The 20,922-nt window shown below is 44.3% G+C and overlaps 1 protein-coding gene across 1 annotated transcript in view; it reads right to left on the reverse strand.

Annotated features, from left to right (window-relative positions):
• Window positions 1-2,436: 2,436 nt before the first annotated feature.
• C2CD6 (C2 calcium dependent domain containing 6) overlaps window positions 2,437-20,922 on the reverse strand; it is a 38,320-nt gene continuing 19,834 nt past the window's right edge. The window contains exons 13-17 of the mRNA XM_079989724.1: window positions 16,949-17,389; window positions 15,194-15,263; window positions 12,155-12,198; window positions 6,284-9,046; window positions 2,437-2,861 (exon numbers count right to left, since the gene is read on the reverse strand). Of these exons, the coding sequence (XP_079845850.1) occupies window positions 2,526-2,861; window positions 6,284-9,046; window positions 12,155-12,198; window positions 15,194-15,263; window positions 16,949-17,389 (3,654 nt within the window). The 3' untranslated portion in view covers window positions 2,437-2,525. The remainder of the gene's footprint in view (window positions 2,862-6,283; window positions 9,047-12,154; window positions 12,199-15,193; window positions 15,264-16,948; window positions 17,390-20,922) is intronic.

Genomic DNA, 20,922 nt, shown 5'->3' on the forward strand with positions numbered 1-20,922 from the left:
ACTATTTAAATCACTGGCAAATTGTTAAATGTAACAAATAAGCAAATAGCGCAGAAAGAATATAGTTCCTAACCCCACTTATTTGGGCGAGGAGCCCACTTAATTCAGTGGGATTTACTTCTGAGTAGCCAGTGTTGTGTTTGGGAACAAATCCCATGGAATTCAGTGGAGTTTAGTATCAAATCGACATGTGTAAGAAATATGCTTTCAGAACTGTGTAGACACTTCACCGTGGCAGTAAATTTGCTTTAACTAGATAAAAGACTAGGTTAATGGGTCTGAGAATACAGGGCATCATGGGTTGATTCTGCAGCTCATAGGCAGCATCATCCAATTAAGGATGACTTTAAGGAGAGGTCTGTTGAGTGGATACAATGGGTTCTAGGCTTTTCAGCCACTCTTATCACAGGCAGAATGAGAACTCGGGAGCAGTGTGTGGTGGTCTGCAGTCAAATTCTAGCAGCAGGTAAAGGTAAAGGGACCCCTGACCATTATGTCCAGTCGTGGCCGACTCTAGGGTTGCGGTGCTCATCTTGCTTTATTGGCCGAGGGAGCCGGCGTACAGCTACCGGGTCATGTGGCCAGCATGACTAAGCCGCTTCTGGCGAGCCAGAGCAGCGCACGGAAACACCGTTTACCTTCCCACCGGAGCAGTATCTATTTATCTACTTGCATTTTGACGTGCTTTCGAACTGCTAGGTTGGCAGGAGCAGGGACCGAGCAGCGGGAGCTCACCCCGTCGCGGGGATTCAAACCGCCAACCTTCTGATCGGCAAGTCCTAGGCTCTGTGGTTTAACCCACAGGTAGTTAATGCGAAAAGGGAAGTTAGCTCAGTTGGTTAGAGAAAGGACTGATTTTATTTCTAATATATGCATTTGCCTCTGCAACCATGCTCAGTATGCATCTGAGGAGACTGAGCCAAGTGGGAAACTGCAGCTGCCTGCCCTCCATGTTTCCAAGATTTTCCTGAATTCTGTTGCTCTGCATATCTTTTGAGGGCAGAGCTGGCAAGCAGGGTCTATTCATTCTAAAACCAAGAGACCGTATGGCAGCAGTGATTCCCCCCCTTTTGCCAAGATGACATCATCTAGCCAGCACGATACTGTGCCACTGGGCAAGAACAAGGAATTGCTGCTGCAGCGGCTGGGCTCGACCTGAAAGGATTAAGGCTAGGCATCTTAGCATCATACTGTGAGTAGTAGGGAGTTGCAGTAGGCATTAGGGGTCTTTTCCAGCAATCACCTAAGCACATTTCATCAAGCAAGAGATGAAACATTGCATTCTGTATTAAAGTAACACCAGTAGGGAATTCTGAAGTAAGCATTAGAGGAAGGTCTGTAGCTCAGAGGCAAACACTTTGCATACAGATTGTCCCAATTCATCTCCAAGACACCCTGAGCTACTGCAAGCCAGTGTATGCAGCAGGGCTGAGGAACCTCCGGCCCATCAGCTTAATTAGGCTTGGCACAGGTCCCAATTTGGCCTGCAAGACTGTTTCCCGCAAACAACATTCGCCTGCCTCACATCTGACGTGTGAGGCAGCTAAAGGTGCAACTCCAAAGGGAAGACTGGTAGAGTCCATTTTGGTTTCTCTGCTTCTCATTTTTCCAATGTTCAAGTTCACTTCTCCACTGTTTCCTATCAGTTGCTTTCTTTTTAAAAGAAATTCATAAAATTCATCAGAATCCCAAGTGCAAAGTTTTCCTAATATAAACCTTTTTACCTAATGCATAATTTTGCAAGATGCATTTCCCTAATACTTATTATGTCCCCTAGTACAATGCATTTGGTGTGTTTTCATGAATGCACGCTTATGCACACACTGCACCTTATTTGTGTTTTTGTACACATTACTTGGGTGGAGAAGTGTATTTGCAATATTCAGTGAAGTGCAAGGATGTCTTTCATTTTGCATATTGTAAGAGCTAACTAGGTAGATTCACTTTTAAATACAAACAGATTCAAATTTCTGCCCCACTCCTAGCTTAACGTCAGCTCCCAGTTGTTCTGTTGCAAGTTTATCAGAGCTGATAGGAAGCCCTACTTGAGATCAGCTGCACTGGAGAGTTTCTCCATTGGAATACCCTGGTGTAGTTTTTTTTTGGGGGGGGGAAGCTTGCCATCAGCACTGTTCCATCCTAGAGGAAGTTCCTTTTTAGGGAAGTCATAGAATCATAGATTTGGAAAGGACCACGAGAGTCATCTAATCCAGCTCCTGGAAATGCAGGAATCTTTTGCCCAATGTAGGGATCAAACCTGAGCCCCTTTATTCATTTGCAGGCAGTTTTGATTCACACTGTGTCTGGAAACAGGTGATTGACAGGTGGGTGGCATTGCCCACACAGAAATATATGGATCAGTGATATCTGACTTGACATAAGGCAACTTCCTATCTACAATAATTTTAAAATATCCTTAAACTTTCTTTAAAAATGTATATACAAAGAGGGTTTTATTTTTCATAATAGCTGGGGGAAAGTAAGAACATACATACGTAGCTGGTTTACACAGAGCTTGTTTCCATTCATCCATTATTTGGGGGTCTTGCGTTCTGCCTCAATATATTTTGGAGAATCCTAAGTACAACTTCCAGTTGATCGGGTGTCATTTTTAAGATCTGTTCTTGATTGTTAAGCATCTCCGTTATTGAACCCGCTTGATTTCTTGGAGTCTCGACAGCAGAGAGATAGGATCTGGGTGAATCCTTGGTTATGAGAGTCGTAGAACTTGGAGCAGGAGTTGGCCTTCCCTGGCTGGAGCTGCCTTCCGGGACTCTTCCTAAATCAAGAAGAGCTCTTTCTACGGCTTTTTCAAGATGCCTGTAAGCTTCCATGTCGATATCATCTGGGCCCGCAATGTTCTGAATATCAAAATGAAAGCAAAGAGTTGTTTTATGTATGTGTATAATAATTATGACAAACTTCACTGTAAGACAATGTGAGCTGCATCCCATTCATTTCCCCTTCTCCTCTTCCCTATCCATAAATTGGCTGATTTAGAGGGGGCGCAGGAGAAAGGAGAGAAGGTGGAAGTCCCATTAGGCAAGCAGAAGTCTTGTTGACAATCCTGGATTACAACCCAGAGTTTTCATTCATCAGCGCTCAGTGGTTGGCTTATCAAACAATCAAATTTGCACTGTTCTCTGTCTCTTTGCATGCCTAAGCCTTACTTTATTTCATTTAACGAACTCATGCCGCTGTTAATATCTGGGTCAGGTTAGTATCTGTTGTCTTCTAATTAATCAGCTAAATACTAGTAGTTGCTGTTCTATTTCCTTCCCCATATTAGCAATTGGCTGAAGTGCTGTGACCGATACGCCAAACATTCTAAGCACTTGGATGGCAATACACAGGTGCAAGTTCTTGGTTTGCCTAAAAGATAAAGGTAAAGGGACACCTGACCGTAAAGTCCAGTCGCTGACGACTATGGGGTTGCGGCACTCATTTGGCTTTATTGGCCAAGGGAGCCGGCGTACAGCTACCGGGTCATGTGGCCAGCATGACTAAGCCGCTTCTGGCGAACCAGAGCAATGCACGGAAACGCCATTTACCTTCCCGCCGGAGCGGTACCTATTTATCTACTTGCACTTTGACGTGCTTTCGAACTGCTAGGTTGGCAGGAGCAGGGACCGAGCAACGGGAGCTCACCTCATCGCGGGGATTCGAACCGCCGACCTTCTGATCAGCAAGCCCTAGGCTCTGTGGTTTAACCCACAGTGCCACCCATGTCCCTTCTTGGTTTGCCTAGGGAAACCCTAAACAGGTTCTAGAGCAGGGGACGACGACGACCTGTGACCTGCAGGCCAAACTTGATGTCATACAGGACATTGGGCATGGAACAGGTAAATGTGGGTCTTCAAGGAACCATCAGGAGCTTAAAGTGAGCTCTCACCTTTTGCTGGAAGAAGGTGAGCTTCCAACCGCCCAGAAGCCAATGAACAGTGGGACCATGCTTTGCCCATGGAGGGGGAAGTGGCTTTTATCTCATGGAAAAAACTTCTCCCTCCCAGGGCTATTCTTTGAAGTCCCCTGACATCGCAGGTGGAAAAAAGATGGAAAGGGGGAAGCATAGGGAAGCTATGGATTCCCAACAAATGACTCTGTGCTTCTTCCCACCTCTGACACCCAAGGTGGAAAGGAGAATGAGGAGGCTTGCAAAGTATAGGGGTGGCAACGCCCCTTGTGCTCTGGTTCCCAGCCTTGGAACCTTGCCCGTTCCAATCGTGATCTCATACTGACATTGTGCGACTGATGGGTGGGTTGCCCCACCCACCTGAAAAGTTGGCCCTTGGGCAGAGCGGGGCAGAGAGAGGTTCTCCACCTTTCCTGGAGACGGAGACCTAGATGCTGGCAGGGGATTGCAATGCCTGTAGGGATGCTGGTAAGGCTGGGAACTGGAGTTGGAAGGAAGATCAAAACACGCAGAATGTGCAGAGGTAAGATGATGTGCATTGCTTTTGTGGCATCTTGTGTTTTACTGCACCTGTGCATATTGCTGTAAAGGTAAAGGAACCCCTGACCATTAGGTCCAGTCGTGACCAACTCTGGGGTTGCTGCGCTCATCTTGCTCTATAGGCCGAGGAAGCCGGCGTTTGTCCGCAGACAGCTTCCAGGTCAGCATGACTATGCCGCTTCTGGCGAACCAGAGCAGCACACAGAAACACTGTTCACCTTCCCGCCGGAGCGGTACCTATTTATCTACTTGCACTTTGACGTGCTTTTGAACTGCTAGGTTGGCAGGAGCTGGGACCGAGGAACGGGAGCTCACCCCGTCACAGGGATTCGAACTGCCAACCTTCTGATCAGCAAGTCCTAGGCTCTGTGGTTTAACCCACAGCGCCACCCACGTCCCACGTCCCTTTTATTTACATATTGCTGTAAAAGGTAAAGGTAAAGGTACCCCTGCCCGTACGGGCCAGTCTTGACAGACTCTGGGGTTGTGCGCCCATCTCACTTAAGAGGCCAGGGGCCAGCGCTGTCCGGAGACACTTCCGGGTCACGTGGCCAGCGTGACATCGCTGCTCTGGCGAGCCAGAGCCGCACACGGAAACGCCGTTTACCTTCCCGCTGGTAAGCGGTCCCTATTTATCTACTTGCACCCGGAGGTGCTTTCGAACTGCTAGGTTGGCAGGCGCTGGGACCGAGCAGCGGGAGCGCACCCCGCCGCAGGGATTTGAACCGCCGACCTTTCGATCGGCAAGCCCTAGGCGCTGAGGCTTTAACCCACAGCGCCACCTGCGTCCCTGACATATTGCTGTACACCACCTCAATTTTGTAAGTGGGTGGCTTATACATATTGTTGCAAACAAAGGAATAACATTTAAGGAACGAATGCCGTGTGCTGAGAAGCAGTAAAAAAGAAGAAGTATGGTGCTAAGGGTAACGTGGGGCCAAGGATGTGTATGTACTCTGTGTCAGGTTTAGAAGGGCAGAAATGGCCAAGCTTCACATTACAGTGGTACCTCTGGTTAAGTACTTAATTCGTTCCGGAGATCCGTTTTTAACCTGAAACTGTTCTTAACCTGAAGCTACACTTTAGCTAATGGGGCCTCCCGCTGCTGCCGCACGATTTCTGTTCTCATCCTGAAGCAAAGTTCTTAACCCGAGGTACTATTTCTGGGTTAGCGGAGTCTGTAACCTGAAGCCTATGTAACCCAAGGTACCACAGTACACTGAATGCTTTGCTTGGTGTGGTGCTATTCTGATACAGCAACTGATTAGGACTGCAACCGCTGTGCAGGGAAACGGTTTAAGCCCTTCTCGCACATGCTGTGGTCCTGATGAAAATCCTCCTCTTCCGAGAAGTTCCTACTGACAGCTTCCATCCCAGGCCAAATAGCAGGGGCTTTTTGTATGCAGGGTGGGGTAGGGACTTTTATCAGGACTGTGGCAAGGGAGAGAAGGGTTAAAAAACTCTCTCACCCCAACTGCTACTCCTGAAAAACAGTACAGTCTCTGAAAACCATCATTTACATGGTCCAAGGAACATTGCTTAGTGCAATCAGCAGGCTGGCTGTGTGAGCAACCAGTAAGCACTGGGTTTACTGGGCTCATGGGTGTAGTCAAATCACCTGGCATTAAAGTCTTTAATACAGGAGGCCCTGTTTTGAAGTCTGTTTTTCCAAGATGTTGAGCTTTGATTTTAATTTGCAACGCTAGTTCCATGGCTCTGATCTGCTCTGTTTGGAAAAAATAAATGCATTAAAGCATATATTGTCCTAGATGTGCTGCCTTCAGAAATAATATTTGTGGTCTTCAAGTACAGAGTCAATAACTTTCTTACCAATGTGCTTCCTTTTGTACGCCCAGGAGCTGGTATTTTAGTTCCAGATGATTTTTCCGAAATATTTTTGGAATGGTTTTGTAGCTGTGGATCAGACGGGACAGCAGTCTTGGTGAGTGATTTTTTGGTCTTAGCCTCCGTATCTCGCTTCTTCTCGGATTTCTGCTTCAAGCTTTCCCTTCGTGTACCGCTGGGGGATGCTGTTGCTTTGGAATCCTTCCTGTTTTCGGTGGCGCTCAATTTTGGAGAAACTGATGGGTGCCTTTTGGATTTTTCTTTTAAAATCTCCTTAGAGGTGCTTCCAGTAGGCACCCTTTCTCTCCTGGTTTGGGTACTCATCGATGCATGCTGCACCTGGTGTGACCCACTATCCTTCTTTATGTCAGATTTCTTCCTTTTTGCCTTCTGGTGGTGTTTAACTGCTGGCTTTGCATCTTCCTCAGATTCTGAATGCAAAAAGAGAAATGTCTGAGGGTTCACCGGAAAGGGAGGCTTGGAAATAAAACTGTGGGGCTTGCTGCAGAAATAATTTTTCGCTTCACTTTGGATGCCAATATCACGCGCACTCAAAAAAGATGTGGCAAATGGTTCAGAGATTCTCTTTGAAGTTTCCTCAGGTGACTTGCTTTTTAATCCTACATCAAATGTTGTTCTCGTTATATTTGGTATGATCAGATTATCATTGTACTTCGGCAACCTGTGACTTTCTTTTTTATGTTTCACTTTTTTGGGCTGACCCATCGTCTGAGTTTCTTGGCTCCTTGTTTCTACTTCCAAAAGACTTGTTACAGAAAGGTTTACAGCTTCTCTTTCTATTTTGTGTTTTTCACCCGCTGTTGAAATTTTATGAAGACTTTCCTTTGAAGGAACTTTTCCTCTCTCAGAGACATCTGTCTTACTAACTCTCTGACTTTCCTCAACATCTGGCAGAGATATAGTACGGCATTCATCCTTTATCTCAACTTCTTGGCTTATCCCAGTTTCAGAACTGTTTTGTATGGGGAGATCCTCAAAGCTTTTCTCTAAAACTGATGTTAAACCTTGTACTTCTGAATCTGAAAGTTTGTCTCGGTGGCCTTCATTTAGAAGTCTGCTCAAGAGAGACTTTAGATTTTGTAGTTCTTCCTCCGAAAACCTGTCATGCAGGCTTTGAGTATCTAGTTGTGTGCTTTGCTCGTCTGAGCCTTCATCACTCTTTGCTAGTTTTTCCACTACTGGAAACAAGTTTCCAAGTATTCTCTTTAACTCACTCTCTGTGATCATGCCTATTTTTGAAAGTCTGTCTGAAAGATGGTCTTGAATCTTTTTGTTCAATGCATTCTTTAGGTTGGCAATTTCGTCTTCTGAAAGCACTTCAAAGAGATTTTGAATACTTTCATTTACCGCCAATGTCTCTTTAGCAAGGCCCTCGCTAGAAGAATCCTGCCATTCTTGCAGCGCAGCCTTCTCTGGTGTAACACTGTCATCTCCTTTCACAGCCAAGGACAACTTCCGGCACACTGTTTTCAAGTCTTCTCCCTTTAATCCAGCCGCTGAAAGTTGATCTTTAAAGTGATCTCGGTGTTCTTTGCTTAAAAGTGATTTCAAACTTCTTATTTCTGCTTTTAAAATTTTTTCTAGGAGAGCATCATGAATGGAAAGTCGCTGCTTAATGTTATCTGTGTCTGTGTTCACAGGTAACATTACTCTAATGATTTCCAGTGACTGTTTAGAGGGTTCTTTTCTTAAGTCTGTCTTCTCATTTGTTTGTTCGACTGAACTACTGTCAGTTTTAGGATATGAGGCAGCCTCTCTATCGCCATCTATTTTGCTTTCAGATAAACCTGTCCCTGTAACTACTAACTCGCTTTCTTTACTGCTTTCTTTAATAGTTTCCTTACTACTTTCTTTACTATGCTGTACGGATTCAGCTTTGAAAGTGGTTCTTGATGGATGTTCACTTAGTGATTTTAGTGTTGTTATTTCAGTTTGTGACATGCTTTCCCTGGATAAGCTTTTCCTCCTCTTGAGCAAATCAGCAGTAATTGGAAAAGAAACTATCTGGTCTTTTTCAGGTAGATCTGTATCTGTGATTATCCCCTCTTCACACAATTTGTCTATAAGATGAGCCTGCAAATTTTGACTTACAGCAGCTGTTAGTTTTGTTACATCTGGTTCTGCAACCTTCTCTCCAGACATCTTTCTTTCCTCAGGTAGACATTTATTATCCCCTGGCAAACTGCTATCTTCCAGCGTTTCAGACAGCTTTGCTTCTGAGAGTCCCTCTGCAACGATGTTTTCAAGGTTTTTGCTTAAAATCGACGACACTGCTACGACTTTTACAAGTTTATCAGCAAGTACGTCTTCAAGAGACTTCTCAAAGGAAATCTCAACCTGTTTTATTTCTGCTTGTTCTGCTAGTTTATCTTCTAGTGTCTTTTCAGAAGAACCCGATGTCACAGCGAGTGGCTCCGAGGCCTTTTCATCCTGCATGCCACGTTTTTGATCCTCCTCTTCTAAATCCATTTTTCTTTCTATAAGCCTTAGTATAGAAAGCTCCCCGCTGCTCTTGATTAATTTAGTGTCCAGACCACTTGTCACTTTTGTCAATGACATCCCATCAGGTGGATCTTGGTCTTCTCGTTCTTTGTTAGCATCAGATGGGTACGTTTTTTCTAAAGGGCCGACATCTCCTTTGCCAAAAATAGGTGGCGGAGGCTGTACTTTACTGACACTTCTCAAGAATGGTTCAAACTTGTTTCCACAAAAAACCGCTTCCTGGAACTGTAATTTAAAAAAGGGAGAGAGGGCATAATTATGAAATTTTGAAAGCTGCAAGATGAACAGAGGAGTTATGTTGGTTTTGGAAATTCCTCTGCAGTTGGGTACTGTGCTCATCTCTCCCCCCCCCCCCCCAGGTCTTGGGAACAGGTTTTTTAACAAAAGGCTTTCAAATGAATAAATTTTATTGGTCAGATGTTTATGATAATACAACAAAATGAAGAGTATAAATAGGAAAAATGCATATAAATAATACATTAGTAATACAGTATATTTCCTACCAATATAAACATTATTTCTTATTTGTGAAGTCAGGGAATAAAGGAGACAGGTTATATTTTCAGCTGGGCAGTCATATGCATGCGAGCAGATAAGCATCAGAGGCCGTTGGATGGGGAATGGCAGCTGCACAAGTGCTATCCTATGATGATGTTATATCTGGGAGAAATTGCAGTCAAACATAACTATGTCTGGCTGCTAGTTAGTGAATGAAGGGGTTAAGACCACAGAATTAGATACCTAGACTCAGCTAGATCATGCCTTCTCTTTCTGTTGTCACTCTCTTCTCACTATGTAACCTACAAAGAAGGATGTCTTTAAGCTTTGCTCCAAGCTTACAAGCACGTGTTTGAAGCTATCTCTGTATTTTCTACCCAATACTTTTTACCCGCGTTGTTCTTGCTGCTGCATGGAATAACGCATAAATCAGACCTTGGGAATTTGTAAGTAAAGCATTCAAACTTACTAATGGTGTGGTCTGTTCACTGCCAGAGGGCGGAAAGAGAAGAGTGCTTTGCTAGCAAACTAAATGGGATATGCAAAAGGTTTAACAGCCTACATTCCTAACTGCTTGACTTTGTGAGTTTAAACTCTGCTACTGAGGGCTTTCTCTTGCTGGAGAGTGATTTAGCCCCATGTTTTGAATCCAGGCACCCAGCTGATTCTTTTGCTATTTACCCCACATGCGTGGGTCACAGGAATTCACGATTCCTCCCACAGTATTGGTGACACAAGCCAGTCCTGATCAGTGCTGACATCATCTGCTATTACTGCTGAATGTCCAACAGCCACCATCCCCAGGCACAAGACAAAAGCCAGCCACAGCACTAAGCTAATAGGCTGTGCACAGAAAAATGAGTTTAGAAGGTGTATGTGAAGGTATTTCTACTGCACAGTGTTATTGCATGTTTACTCAGAACTAGTTCTTTGTGAATTCAATAGGATGTACGTTCAAAGGTGTGCACATAAAATTGCAGTCTGGCCATCTAGGCTGGTGGCAAGCAAACTGTGCTTAAGGAAGTCTGCATGCTAGTTTTGCATGTACAACCAAGTCAAAGTTAAACAAACCTAGGTTCATAAGGCTATAACAAATCATGGCTTCAGACTGTAGTTTCTTGGCAGTAAACAACCAGAGTTGAAGCCAGTGGGCAGGGTTCAGGCCATCAGACAAACCATGGTTTAATAAACCATAGTTTAACAAACCATGGCTTTGTGTGCAAACCAGGCCTCCCAGTCTGAACTGATTGTTTTCCACACAGAAACAGAATTAGCCTGGAAGGTGGAAGTGGGAGGGGAAAATGTAAACCCCTTTCCCCAAAGGGTCTCCAACTATGTGGTTTTCCCCAAATTACACCCATTAAGGTGAGGGGCAGGTGGAGACACAGCTGTCAATGCATAATTGGGAGCCTTAATGTGCACCCTGATTGTGCAGGGGCAAAGGAGCTTTGTTGCTTGTACCTAACACAGGGGTCAGCAACCTTTTTCAGCAGGGGGCCGGTCCACTGTCCCTCAGACCATGTGGTGGGCCAGACTATATTTTGAAAAAAAAATTAAATGAACAAATTCCTATGCCTCACAAATAACCCAGAAATGCATTTTAAATAAAAACACACACGTTACTCTTGTAAAAACACCAGGCAGGCCCCACAAATAACCCAGAGATGCATTTAAAATAAAAACACACATGCTACTCATGTAAAAACATGCTGATTCCTGGACCGTCCGCGGGCCGGATTGAGAAGGCGATTGGGCTGCATCCGGCCCCCAGGCCTTAGGTTGCCCAAAAAGGTAAAGGGACCCCTGACCATTAGGTCCAGTCGTGACCGACTCTGGGGTTGCGTGCTCATCTCGCTCTATGGCTGGGGAAGCCCAGCCAGATGGGCAGGGTATAAATAATAAATTATTATTATTATTATTAGCCGAGCCGGTGTTTGTCCGCAGACAGCTTCCGGGTCATGTGGCCACCATGACTAAGCCGCTTCTGGCGAACCAGAGCAGCACACGGAAATGCCGTTTACCTTCCCGCCAGAGCAGTCCCTATTTATCTACTTGCACTTTGATGTGCTTTCGAACTGCTAGGTTGGCAGGAGCAGGGACCGAGCAACAGGAGCTCACCCCGTCGTGGGGATTCGAACCGCCGACTTTCTGATCGGCAAATCCTAGGCTCTGTGATTTAACCCACAGCGACACCCACGTCCCTTTAGGTTGCCTACCCCTGACCTAATAGCTGACCTGTGATGAGAGCAAGCTCCCTGGGATCAGCTGAACTACTCAGCTGAGTTCCCCATGGGAAATGTCATATCCAGCCAAACCTTGAAGGGGCTTTGCTAAGAAAAAAGGTAGGGGAAAGGTGGAAATCAGGACTGTAGATCAGAATGCTGAAATTCATAAACAAGCCTCTTCTCCACCAAACAAAATTAACTAAAGGAATTAACAATGTGGCAATAGCGAGAGACTCCAGTGCTCAAAGACCACCCATAAATATATACCCCCCATCTACCTGTTCTCTTTTAAAGCAGAAAAACCAGGGTTGTAATAACAAGGAGGAGGACAAGAAAGTGACACATGTGTCAGCACAAAACGTTTTCCAAATGAATCCAAAATGTCTTTTCAAAGAGGTACTAACTATCCCTGGCAAGTGAATATAGAATCAGATGCAGGGAATGATAGAAAGATTGTACCAACTCCTCGTGCTGTTTTCTGCAACAGATCATGAACTAATGAGGTAGATAAGAAACATTGCATGATGCTGCCATCACTACACGGACATCACCAAATCCACTTAACTGTATTATATGCTATCGGAGCAGTGCTTAACGAGTTATTCCTTACCATAGATTTCCAAGGCAATTGCTGTACTGGTTCAACAACTGAATCTAGGATGGATCAGCAAGAAAAATAAAATATTAAAGAGCAACAAATGGAAGAGCAACAAATTTTTAGTTGTGAAATCTGGTATTTAATTTTACTCAGTGTAAATTAATAATGCACAACACTCCCCAGCAAAATAGACCAAATCATTTGAGCAATGAGTTATTTTATCATGGAATTCAGTAAAGACACTGTCACTTCCATAAATGACCACAGAGAGCAGAGTGGGATAATATAATAATAATAATAATAATAATAATAATAATAATGGTGCACATATTAGTGAAAATAATGTAAAAAACAGGGAAAATAGAAACATTTAAGGGAAATATGCTTCGTAAAAATGTGTATATTAGAAATTCTCTCTGAAATGCTAATGAGTTCTTGTGCGGACTAAAAAAAATCTGCAAAATGATGTGGAAATGTGGAAAGCTGAATTTAGGATTAGAAGAATGAGAAACTGAGAGAAGTCTAGATTAACAGATATGCCCATCCCTAGCCCTTGGCCAGCATAGCCAATGGCCAGGGTAATGGGATATGTAGTTCAACACAAGGTAGAGGACACAATTATGGCTACCTCTATATGAGGAAATTATGTATTGTTGGGAAACTGTGTATGTGCAGCTACTCACACAGAGTCAATTAAGGTTTGGCAGACAGCCAGAAGGCAATCTGAAGGAGTAAGTTTGCCTGGTGATAACAGAGGCATGGAGACAGCTCCATGATTGGTCAAGCTCTCTCAAGGGAGTGATAATTAATGACCTACTAACTGGAGTGTGTTAGTTCAGTGTTCAGAGGTTTAGAGTTCTGTGTGTCAGTGTAGGTGTTGTGAGTTGTGTCAGAGAGAGCTAGCAAAAGATCCGTGTTCTGTTCCTGTAAATAGTCCACTGTATATAATAAACACCTAACTACAAGTTCCTGGTTCCTGCTTCGTCTATCCTGTCTGCAGTCAAGTCGCCAATTGCTTCCGTGGATTCTGTGTTTACTCTGCTAGGTCTGGCTAAGGTCCTGCAACTAGTCAGAAAGTTGCAAAACACCAAATAGGTTTTGCCAATATGTATAACTGCAATATATTTTGGCCTCTGACTAAGGCAACCCCTTTCTTTTTCAAGGAACAACTTCTAAACACTTTGTAGCAGTTAGCGCACAAACATCCAATCTCTTTACTTTGGCTTGATAGCAAAAGCAAGACTACCAACTTGCTATTCTCTTCCAATACCCCTGTAGAACTTCCTATATATGCTTTCTGTATAATTAGTCCTGTCCTGAGAGTTCCCTGATTATCAGTTTCTTCTTACTGCAGAGGTGTCAACTATAAAAGAATCCTGCAATTCTGCATAGTCTTATGGAAACACCTTTTCTGCCTCTAATGGTTCCCGATCCAAAGGATGGGAGATCAGCAATCCTACCTCTGGGAAAGAAAGACAGGAGAAATGGAAATATCGGCTGTGTTTGAATGTAACATTAAATCATGGATTAGCTCAGTGGTTCTCAAAGGTGTGGCATGGTTAGGATGGCAATTGTAGCAGGAACATTCAAGGATAATCAAAGAAACATTTAAATATTTCAGTGTCCATTCCAATCCAGATAGCTTATCAGAATCAAGTCATTTCTTTTTGCTTTCAAATGTATTTCTCATCAATATAAAATGGTGTGGAGCAAGCAAATTTTTGTTCTGTAAGTGTGGCCCAAAGAAAAAAGTTTGAGAACCACTGGTTAGCCCTATAGTGGCACCTCGGGTTACATACGCTTCAGATTACATACGCTTCAGATTACAGACTCCGCTAACCCAGAAATATTGCTTCAGGTTAAGAACAGTTTCAGGTTAAGTACGTACCTCCAGAACGAATTAAGTACTTAAACCCGAGGTGCCACTGTACTGATGAGCCTCAATAAGTCTGAGGAAAGTGCTAGTAGCAGTAGTAGTAGCAGCAGTAGTAGTTGTTATATTTATTTATACCCCAGCCCATCTGGCTGTCTGGGTTTTCCCAGCCACTAGTCTTAAGTGCTTCTCACATGGTCAGGGAAAATATTTCTGCCAAGTTCAGTTTCACTTTTGAAGAGTCTTATTAGCCGGGTGCCATGTTTAAACAAGGAATCCTTATTTAAAGCAAACTAATCATTGTAATTAGCCACATTCATAACCCATGCTTTGAAAAGTACAGCTGGTACCTAACTTAAGTATAAGTTACTCACTGGCATTGCACTGCTCTCAGGTTGGGTGCTGGTTCAAAGTGCAGGATGAAGGCAGGAGGAAGTTCTTATGATGCAGTTCGCTCCTGCCTTTGTCAACAGCAGTGGTGGACTTAACATCTTGGGGGCCCTGAAGCTTGAACTGTCATGGGGGACCCTTCACAACCAGCAATGAGGTTTGGGTAACCACTGTTATCTTATTCAGTGGGACTGTTCCACAACAGACCACCACACCTTTACAACATCTGTGCTACTGACTCTCAAACTTTGGGATTGTTGAAATATACACAACAAAAGACCCACTAGACCCACATTTTTTAAGCAATGTGGAATGTAGTTCTCTAGAATTAAGCTTCATTAATTTCATAGTGGAACCGCCCTGGGTTGACAGTCACATTTACCAGAGCTCCCTTGTTCTTTTCTCCTCAGCCTAGTGTTAGTTTATTTGTTAATCTTTTTCTTTTTCTTGCCAGAAGTTGTTCCTTGGGGACAAAGCTTCACACTTTGCTCAGAGTTGTTGAGGTTTGCCCATTAGACAACTGTTGAGTTTTTTGCGTAAATATGGTCATAGAGACAACACACAGTATACATATTTAACAAAAGTTTGTTGGCTTCCTACAGGCGATATTCTTTCTGTTTCTTGAACCCAAGCACCAGGCCAAGCGAGGTTTTAAAAGTAGGTTGTGAACTTGTGAAAAGCCTTTTTTCCCCTTTTGGTCCTTGGCATATCATGTTTTGCTTTATTTTATATAGAACCCAACCACCTGGAAGCTGATGATTACTATTCGAAAAGTTTTGTCAATTTACCTGATGGTCTAGGAGGTGCCACAAACTGAGGTGAGACACTCACAGAAACTTCAGACTTAGGCTGTGATTCCTTTGTAATTTCAGAGGTGATACATCAAGAAGAAAAAAAATAGTTATTCAATCGTATAAATCACTGTAACAATAAGAATGCAAAATGAGTGTGCAAAAGAACGTCTGTTGGCAGAGTGCGGCTAGGTAGAACATCACCGTGCAAAGTTGGTCAGAATGGAGCAAATTTCCATTTTCACAGGCTCGAAAGGTTCTACTTTATCAAATCTTCCTGCCAATTGGACATTTTGCTGTTTGGAAAGTGGAAATTCACTGCAAAGGGTGGGATGAATGGGTGGTTAACAGGAAGACACGTAAACACCACAAGTAAATCAGGATGAATGCTCATTGTCAAATAACCCTCTCAAAAAAATCGGAACAAATTCTCAGTGAAGACCTGAGTCAGGGCACTTACAGATGACCTGTTTATTGAGCATTTATCCTGATTTGTTTGCAGGGAGGCTAGACAATGCTGTGTCAAAGCAAGTGCTGCCCACATTTTCCAGTTACTTTTCTGTCAATTTCCTTACTGCAAAAAGTATTATCTTTGTGGGGATGTGGGCTTTGTTGCTCAAGACACCCCAAGTACACAATCAGAATTTGCACTGGTATGTGACTGAAAAAGCCTGAAAGCGTCTATAGTCTAATCACCGCTTAAGTATTCTGCAAGCAAATCCAGATGAATAGTCATACCTCATGTTACGTTTGCTTCAGGTTGCGTCCCGCGGTGACCTGGAAGTACCGGAAAGGGTTACTTCCGGCTTTCGCCTCTCACGCAGATGCGAAAAATGATGTCACGCGCATGCGCAGAAGCAGCGAATCGCGACCTGCGCATGTGCAGACTCGGGTTGCGTTCCTTTCAGGTTGCGAACAGGGCTCCGGAACAGATCCCATTCGCAACCAGAGGTACCACTGTAGCAACAAACAGTTTGTCTGGAGAATCCCTTAGTGTACAGCATATTTACAGTAAAAGTCTGATGTGGCACAGCTGGATCATCATTACAGTTGCTACCCTTGACCCCACTGTAAGAACGCATCTACAGTGGTGCCTCGCAAGACGAAATTATTCCGTTCCGTGAGGCTCTTCATATAGCGGTTTTTTCGTCTTGCGAAGCAAGCCCATTGACAGCTTAGCGGATTAGCGCTATTAGCGGTTTAGCGGCTTTTAGCGGATCAGCTGATAAGCGGCTTAGAGCTTAGGAAAAGGGGGGGGGGAAGGGAAAAAACCCTGCACGAACTCGCAAGACATTTTCGTCTTGCGAAGCAAGCCCATAGGGAAATTCGTTTTGCGAAGCGCCTCCAAAACGGAAAACCCTTTCGTCTAGCGGGTTTTCCGTCTTGCGAGGCGTTCGTCTTGCGGGGCACCACTGTATTAATTACAGTGGTACCTCGGGTTACATACACTTCAGGTTACCGACTCCGCTAACCCAGAAAAAGTGCTTCAGGTTAAGAACTTTGCTTCAGGATGAGAACAGAAATTCTGCTCCGGCGGCGCGGCAGCAGTTTCAGGTTAAGAACATACCTCTGGAACGAATTAAGTACTTAACCCAAGATACCACTGTATATGCTATGGCTTCAAAAGAGCAAGAATGGTAACCTCAAAGCTCCAAACAGCTTGCCCATTAGAGAAGGAGAAAGCTGAATAACCCACATTATCCCCTGGGGAGGGGAAAGTGAAACAATATGTTACATATCACCATCAGCTACCTGTATTGGTACTGGCAGATATTCTTTAATAGGTGGTTTTTTGACTATGACAGGTATTTCCTCTTCTGTCACTTTCCTCTCAGGACCTAAAGAAGCAAGGCTTTCTGAATCCCTAGCCTCAGACGTTTTTGCTGCGCTTCCAACGGAACTTGATAGAGAGGTTTCAGACGCAGGATGAAGTCTTTCTCTTACAACTATGTCCTTCATATTCTCTCCATCTGAAGAGTCAGGATGAACTTGTTCTCTAACAACCGTGTCTTTCATGTTCTCTCCATCTGAAGATACTGGAGAACTCGTAGGGTTAGGGGTTACAGTCAGCGCTGGGACCGGTGGGGTTGTTTCAGCAGGTTGAGGAATCTGTTCTGATGAAAATAAGTTTCTGCGGGATGGCACAGGTCCAGAAGGTCGTGCTGAGAGAGTAGACAGTTGACTTGTCCATTTCTGCAAATGACAATAATCATCACCAACACTAGTGTAATAAAATGTAGTCTTTTTATAACTACTGGTCTTAATTTCAGTGAAATACAGGGGTACCTTGGGTTACATATGCTTCAGGTTACATACGCTTCAGGTTACAGACTCCGCTAACCCAGAAATAATACCTCGGGTTAAGAACTTTGCTTCAGGATGAGAACAGAAATTGTGCTCCGGCGGCGCAGCGGCAGCAGCAGGAGGCCCCATTAGCTAAAGTGATGCTTCAGGTTAAGAACAGTTTCAGGTTAAGTACGGACCTCCGGAACGAATTAAGTTCTTAACCCGAGGTACCACTGTATACACTTCTTGGGGTATATGGCTCGTACCTCTGGAAGGGGACACATTGTGCTCCTTCTTGGGTGGTATGCCCACCTTTGGTTCCCACCCTGCACTCAGTTCTCACCTGTGGCCCCTACAAGCAGTCAGCATGCAAAATCAGCCACATCCTGCAAACGGCTTCGACTGGCCGGCTAAATCAAGTGAGGGGAGCCAATGGGTCTCCTGCATGCGAATACAGGCTCTGGCAGACTGAGCATACAAGACCAATAGTGAGTCCAAGAAGGTGGCTTCTGCACGTGTTGTTGGGGGAAGTGAGGGACAGAAGGGGCTTGACAACCTGGGAAGGTAGCCCATCCAGGAGAAGGACAATTCTGATCCTAGACCTCCGCTGCCTTGTGGCCATACTCATTCATGCAGAAGAGTTCAGTTGCTTAGAACATGGTGCTGATAATGCCAAGGTTGCAGGTTCAATCCTTCTTTGGACAGCTACATATTTCTGCATTGCAAGGGGTTGGACTAGATGGTCCTCAGGATCCCTTCCAACTCTACAATTCTATGATTCTATGAAAAAGACTTTGGGAGTAAACCCAGAGGGAAAATCTGTATCTACTGTCTTGCGGTATATCTGCAGGAGAAGAAAATGCTAAGGAGTAAACCCTACACAAATCCGGAGTGGAGTCCCTGAGATGTTTGGATGCATAGCTGTGAACTTACAGATTTGAAAATAAGGGACCAGCAGCCTTGAAAATAAGGGATCGGGGGGCCACTAGGTGGCGCATCGGAAGATGGCTAACAATAACATCTCTCCGACCCACACGAGGTAATTTGGAGGCTATGATGGGGGTAATTAGCCTCCTTAACCCCCCCCCCCCCAGGATTATGGGGGGGACGGCCCTTGCCTGCTGTGCCCTATACCACCCCCGAATTTGTGGGGGTGGGGGCACTAGGCACAAAGCCCTCCTGTGGGATTTTCGGCACTCCTCGACGCCGTCCCCGATTCGCGCCGCTGGTTGCAATGATCTTTAAAAGAAACAATTCGGACGTGATTAATTGCACATACATCAAGGAAAAAGGGGAGTAAATACTGCTGACAGAAGAGATCTCTGATAACAAGACAACAATAAAATACAAGAAGAACGTGAAGATACGGTATGATAAATGACTGAGGGGGGGGGGAACCTGCCTCTACCTTTTTATGTGATTTAACAAGAATCCCCTCCCCTAATGAGTCAGAAATTAAGGACTTAAGCTGTGGATTTAAGGCTGTGTGGAGATAAACTTTCGATCCAAAGCAATGTTTCAAGATGAAGCTGGAAAGCTAAGAGTTTTGGAGTGTCGCATTTAGAAAAAAATACCGTCGCCATTTTGTGAGGCATTGTGGGAGCTCTTGGGTCTGGGAGGAGAAAGAGAGAAATAGAGTTGTTTACATATCGTGAATCAACTCCTCGGTGGGACTTAAGAGCGACAAATGCCAAAATTTACGATGGAAAAAGTGATGTTATCTACAAAGGAGATATATGGAAACCATCTGGACTTAGTGGAGGAACGGGAAATCCACACAGGATTATTATACTTGCTATCGGCTTAAGGAGACTAACAGAAGAGATCATAAAGGAAAAAGAGAAATTATACGAACAAGATATGATGTGGCAACACCAAGATAAGACTGGATAGAATTATGAACTTTGTTTGGACTGATTGGGACTGATTTGGACATTAACGCAGTAATAAGAAGATGATCTGAATTCCCCTTTGGATCTTGAAGTATGGGTTCCCCCAACAAAATTTAAAAAATTGGCTTTGTAATTCGGAATTTATATGATGTGATTTAATTTGATGTGATTGGCCAGTTAATAAAAATTATATATAAAAAAAGAAGAAAATAAGGGATCAGCAGCCAAAATAAGGGATTTTCTGAACACAGGTATGTTCAACTTCTGAGCCCCTCCAAGCCAAAGGCAGAAAGCCCAGCCAGCAGTCAAACGAAGCCTCAAGTGGTGGTTCCCACAGCGCAGCAACCCGGCAAAGGGGATGCAGCAAGGAAAACCACCGTCACCTCTCTGCTGGGAAGCGCTGAGCAACGACAAGTCCCCAGGCAACGTGGCCGATTTGATCGGCACAAGGCATGCAAGCTCCACCTCCCAGTTGTTCTTAGACTCCTTATTGGGTGAGCAACGCAGCCAAGCAACACAGTTGGAGCCTCCCTCCTCCCTGGCCAGCAGGGAGGGAGGGAGAGGAGCTGCTTCCTTTGAAACCTGGGAAATTTAAGGGACATCATCAATAAGGGACAGCAGCAGGACACAGCGCTGGGATAAGAGACTTTCCCGCCAAATAAGGGACAGTTGACAGCTATGGTTGGATGGCACCTTGTACACCTCCTTCCAGCAACTCCTGCAGTCAGTCTGGTGCCAAACATATTGCTCTGCTTTCTTTTGGACCACATCAGTGAGACCACAGGAGGTGGTCATCTGCGCAGGCCAGGACCTCCACACACACTGCTCAGGCTTGCCCCCCAAGGAAGTCACTCTGGTGCTGCTGATGCAGCAAAAGCAATGCCGGAGGTAGCAGTTACGAGTTACTGGTCTCTGCAACCACTGCAGGTGCTGTGATTCTCCAGCGGTTTGACTTCACCCCTAAAAGCGCACTCCATTGTCTCTTCAGACAGATCGATGTCGACTCCTCAACACTACTTGGCAAGACTCAGGGCTCCATCAAATTGGCATTTCATGGTTGAATTAATACAAAGAGAGAGTAACTAAGTAGGGAATGCTAGTAATTATTTCATGCTTCTTTAATGCTAGGAATTTTCTGAACAGTTCAGTACAACAGAATAGGATATGGTACCCTTGATGTGTATGAAAGGAGACAGATGAAGTTAGAACAGTATCATAAAAACTCTGGGCATGTACAGCAAGTATTACACAGACATTTGAAGAAAGGAATAGAAATTTCAAGGAAAATAAAGAAATCTACATAGCAAGCAGTATCACATGACAGAGCTCTTTACGGGATTTACCATTTTAAGACTGCAAGAAGGGAGACTATTGCTTCAATGCTTCCACAACTCCCTGAATGTAGAAAAATAACCATCAGGGAGCAAGGTGGGGTGGAACCTCTCTCCCGGTTGTACTAATTTTCTACATGCAGAGAGAATTTTCTAAAGTTAGGGGCATTTTATCCTTTGTCCAGTCTGAAGTGATACAGTCAATCATGTCTTATTT

The sequence above is a fragment of the Podarcis cretensis genome, assembly GCF_951804945.1.
Source record: "Podarcis cretensis genome assembly, chromosome: 1".
NCBI classification, from domain to species: domain Eukaryota; kingdom Metazoa; phylum Chordata; class Lepidosauria; order Squamata; family Lacertidae; genus Podarcis; species Podarcis cretensis.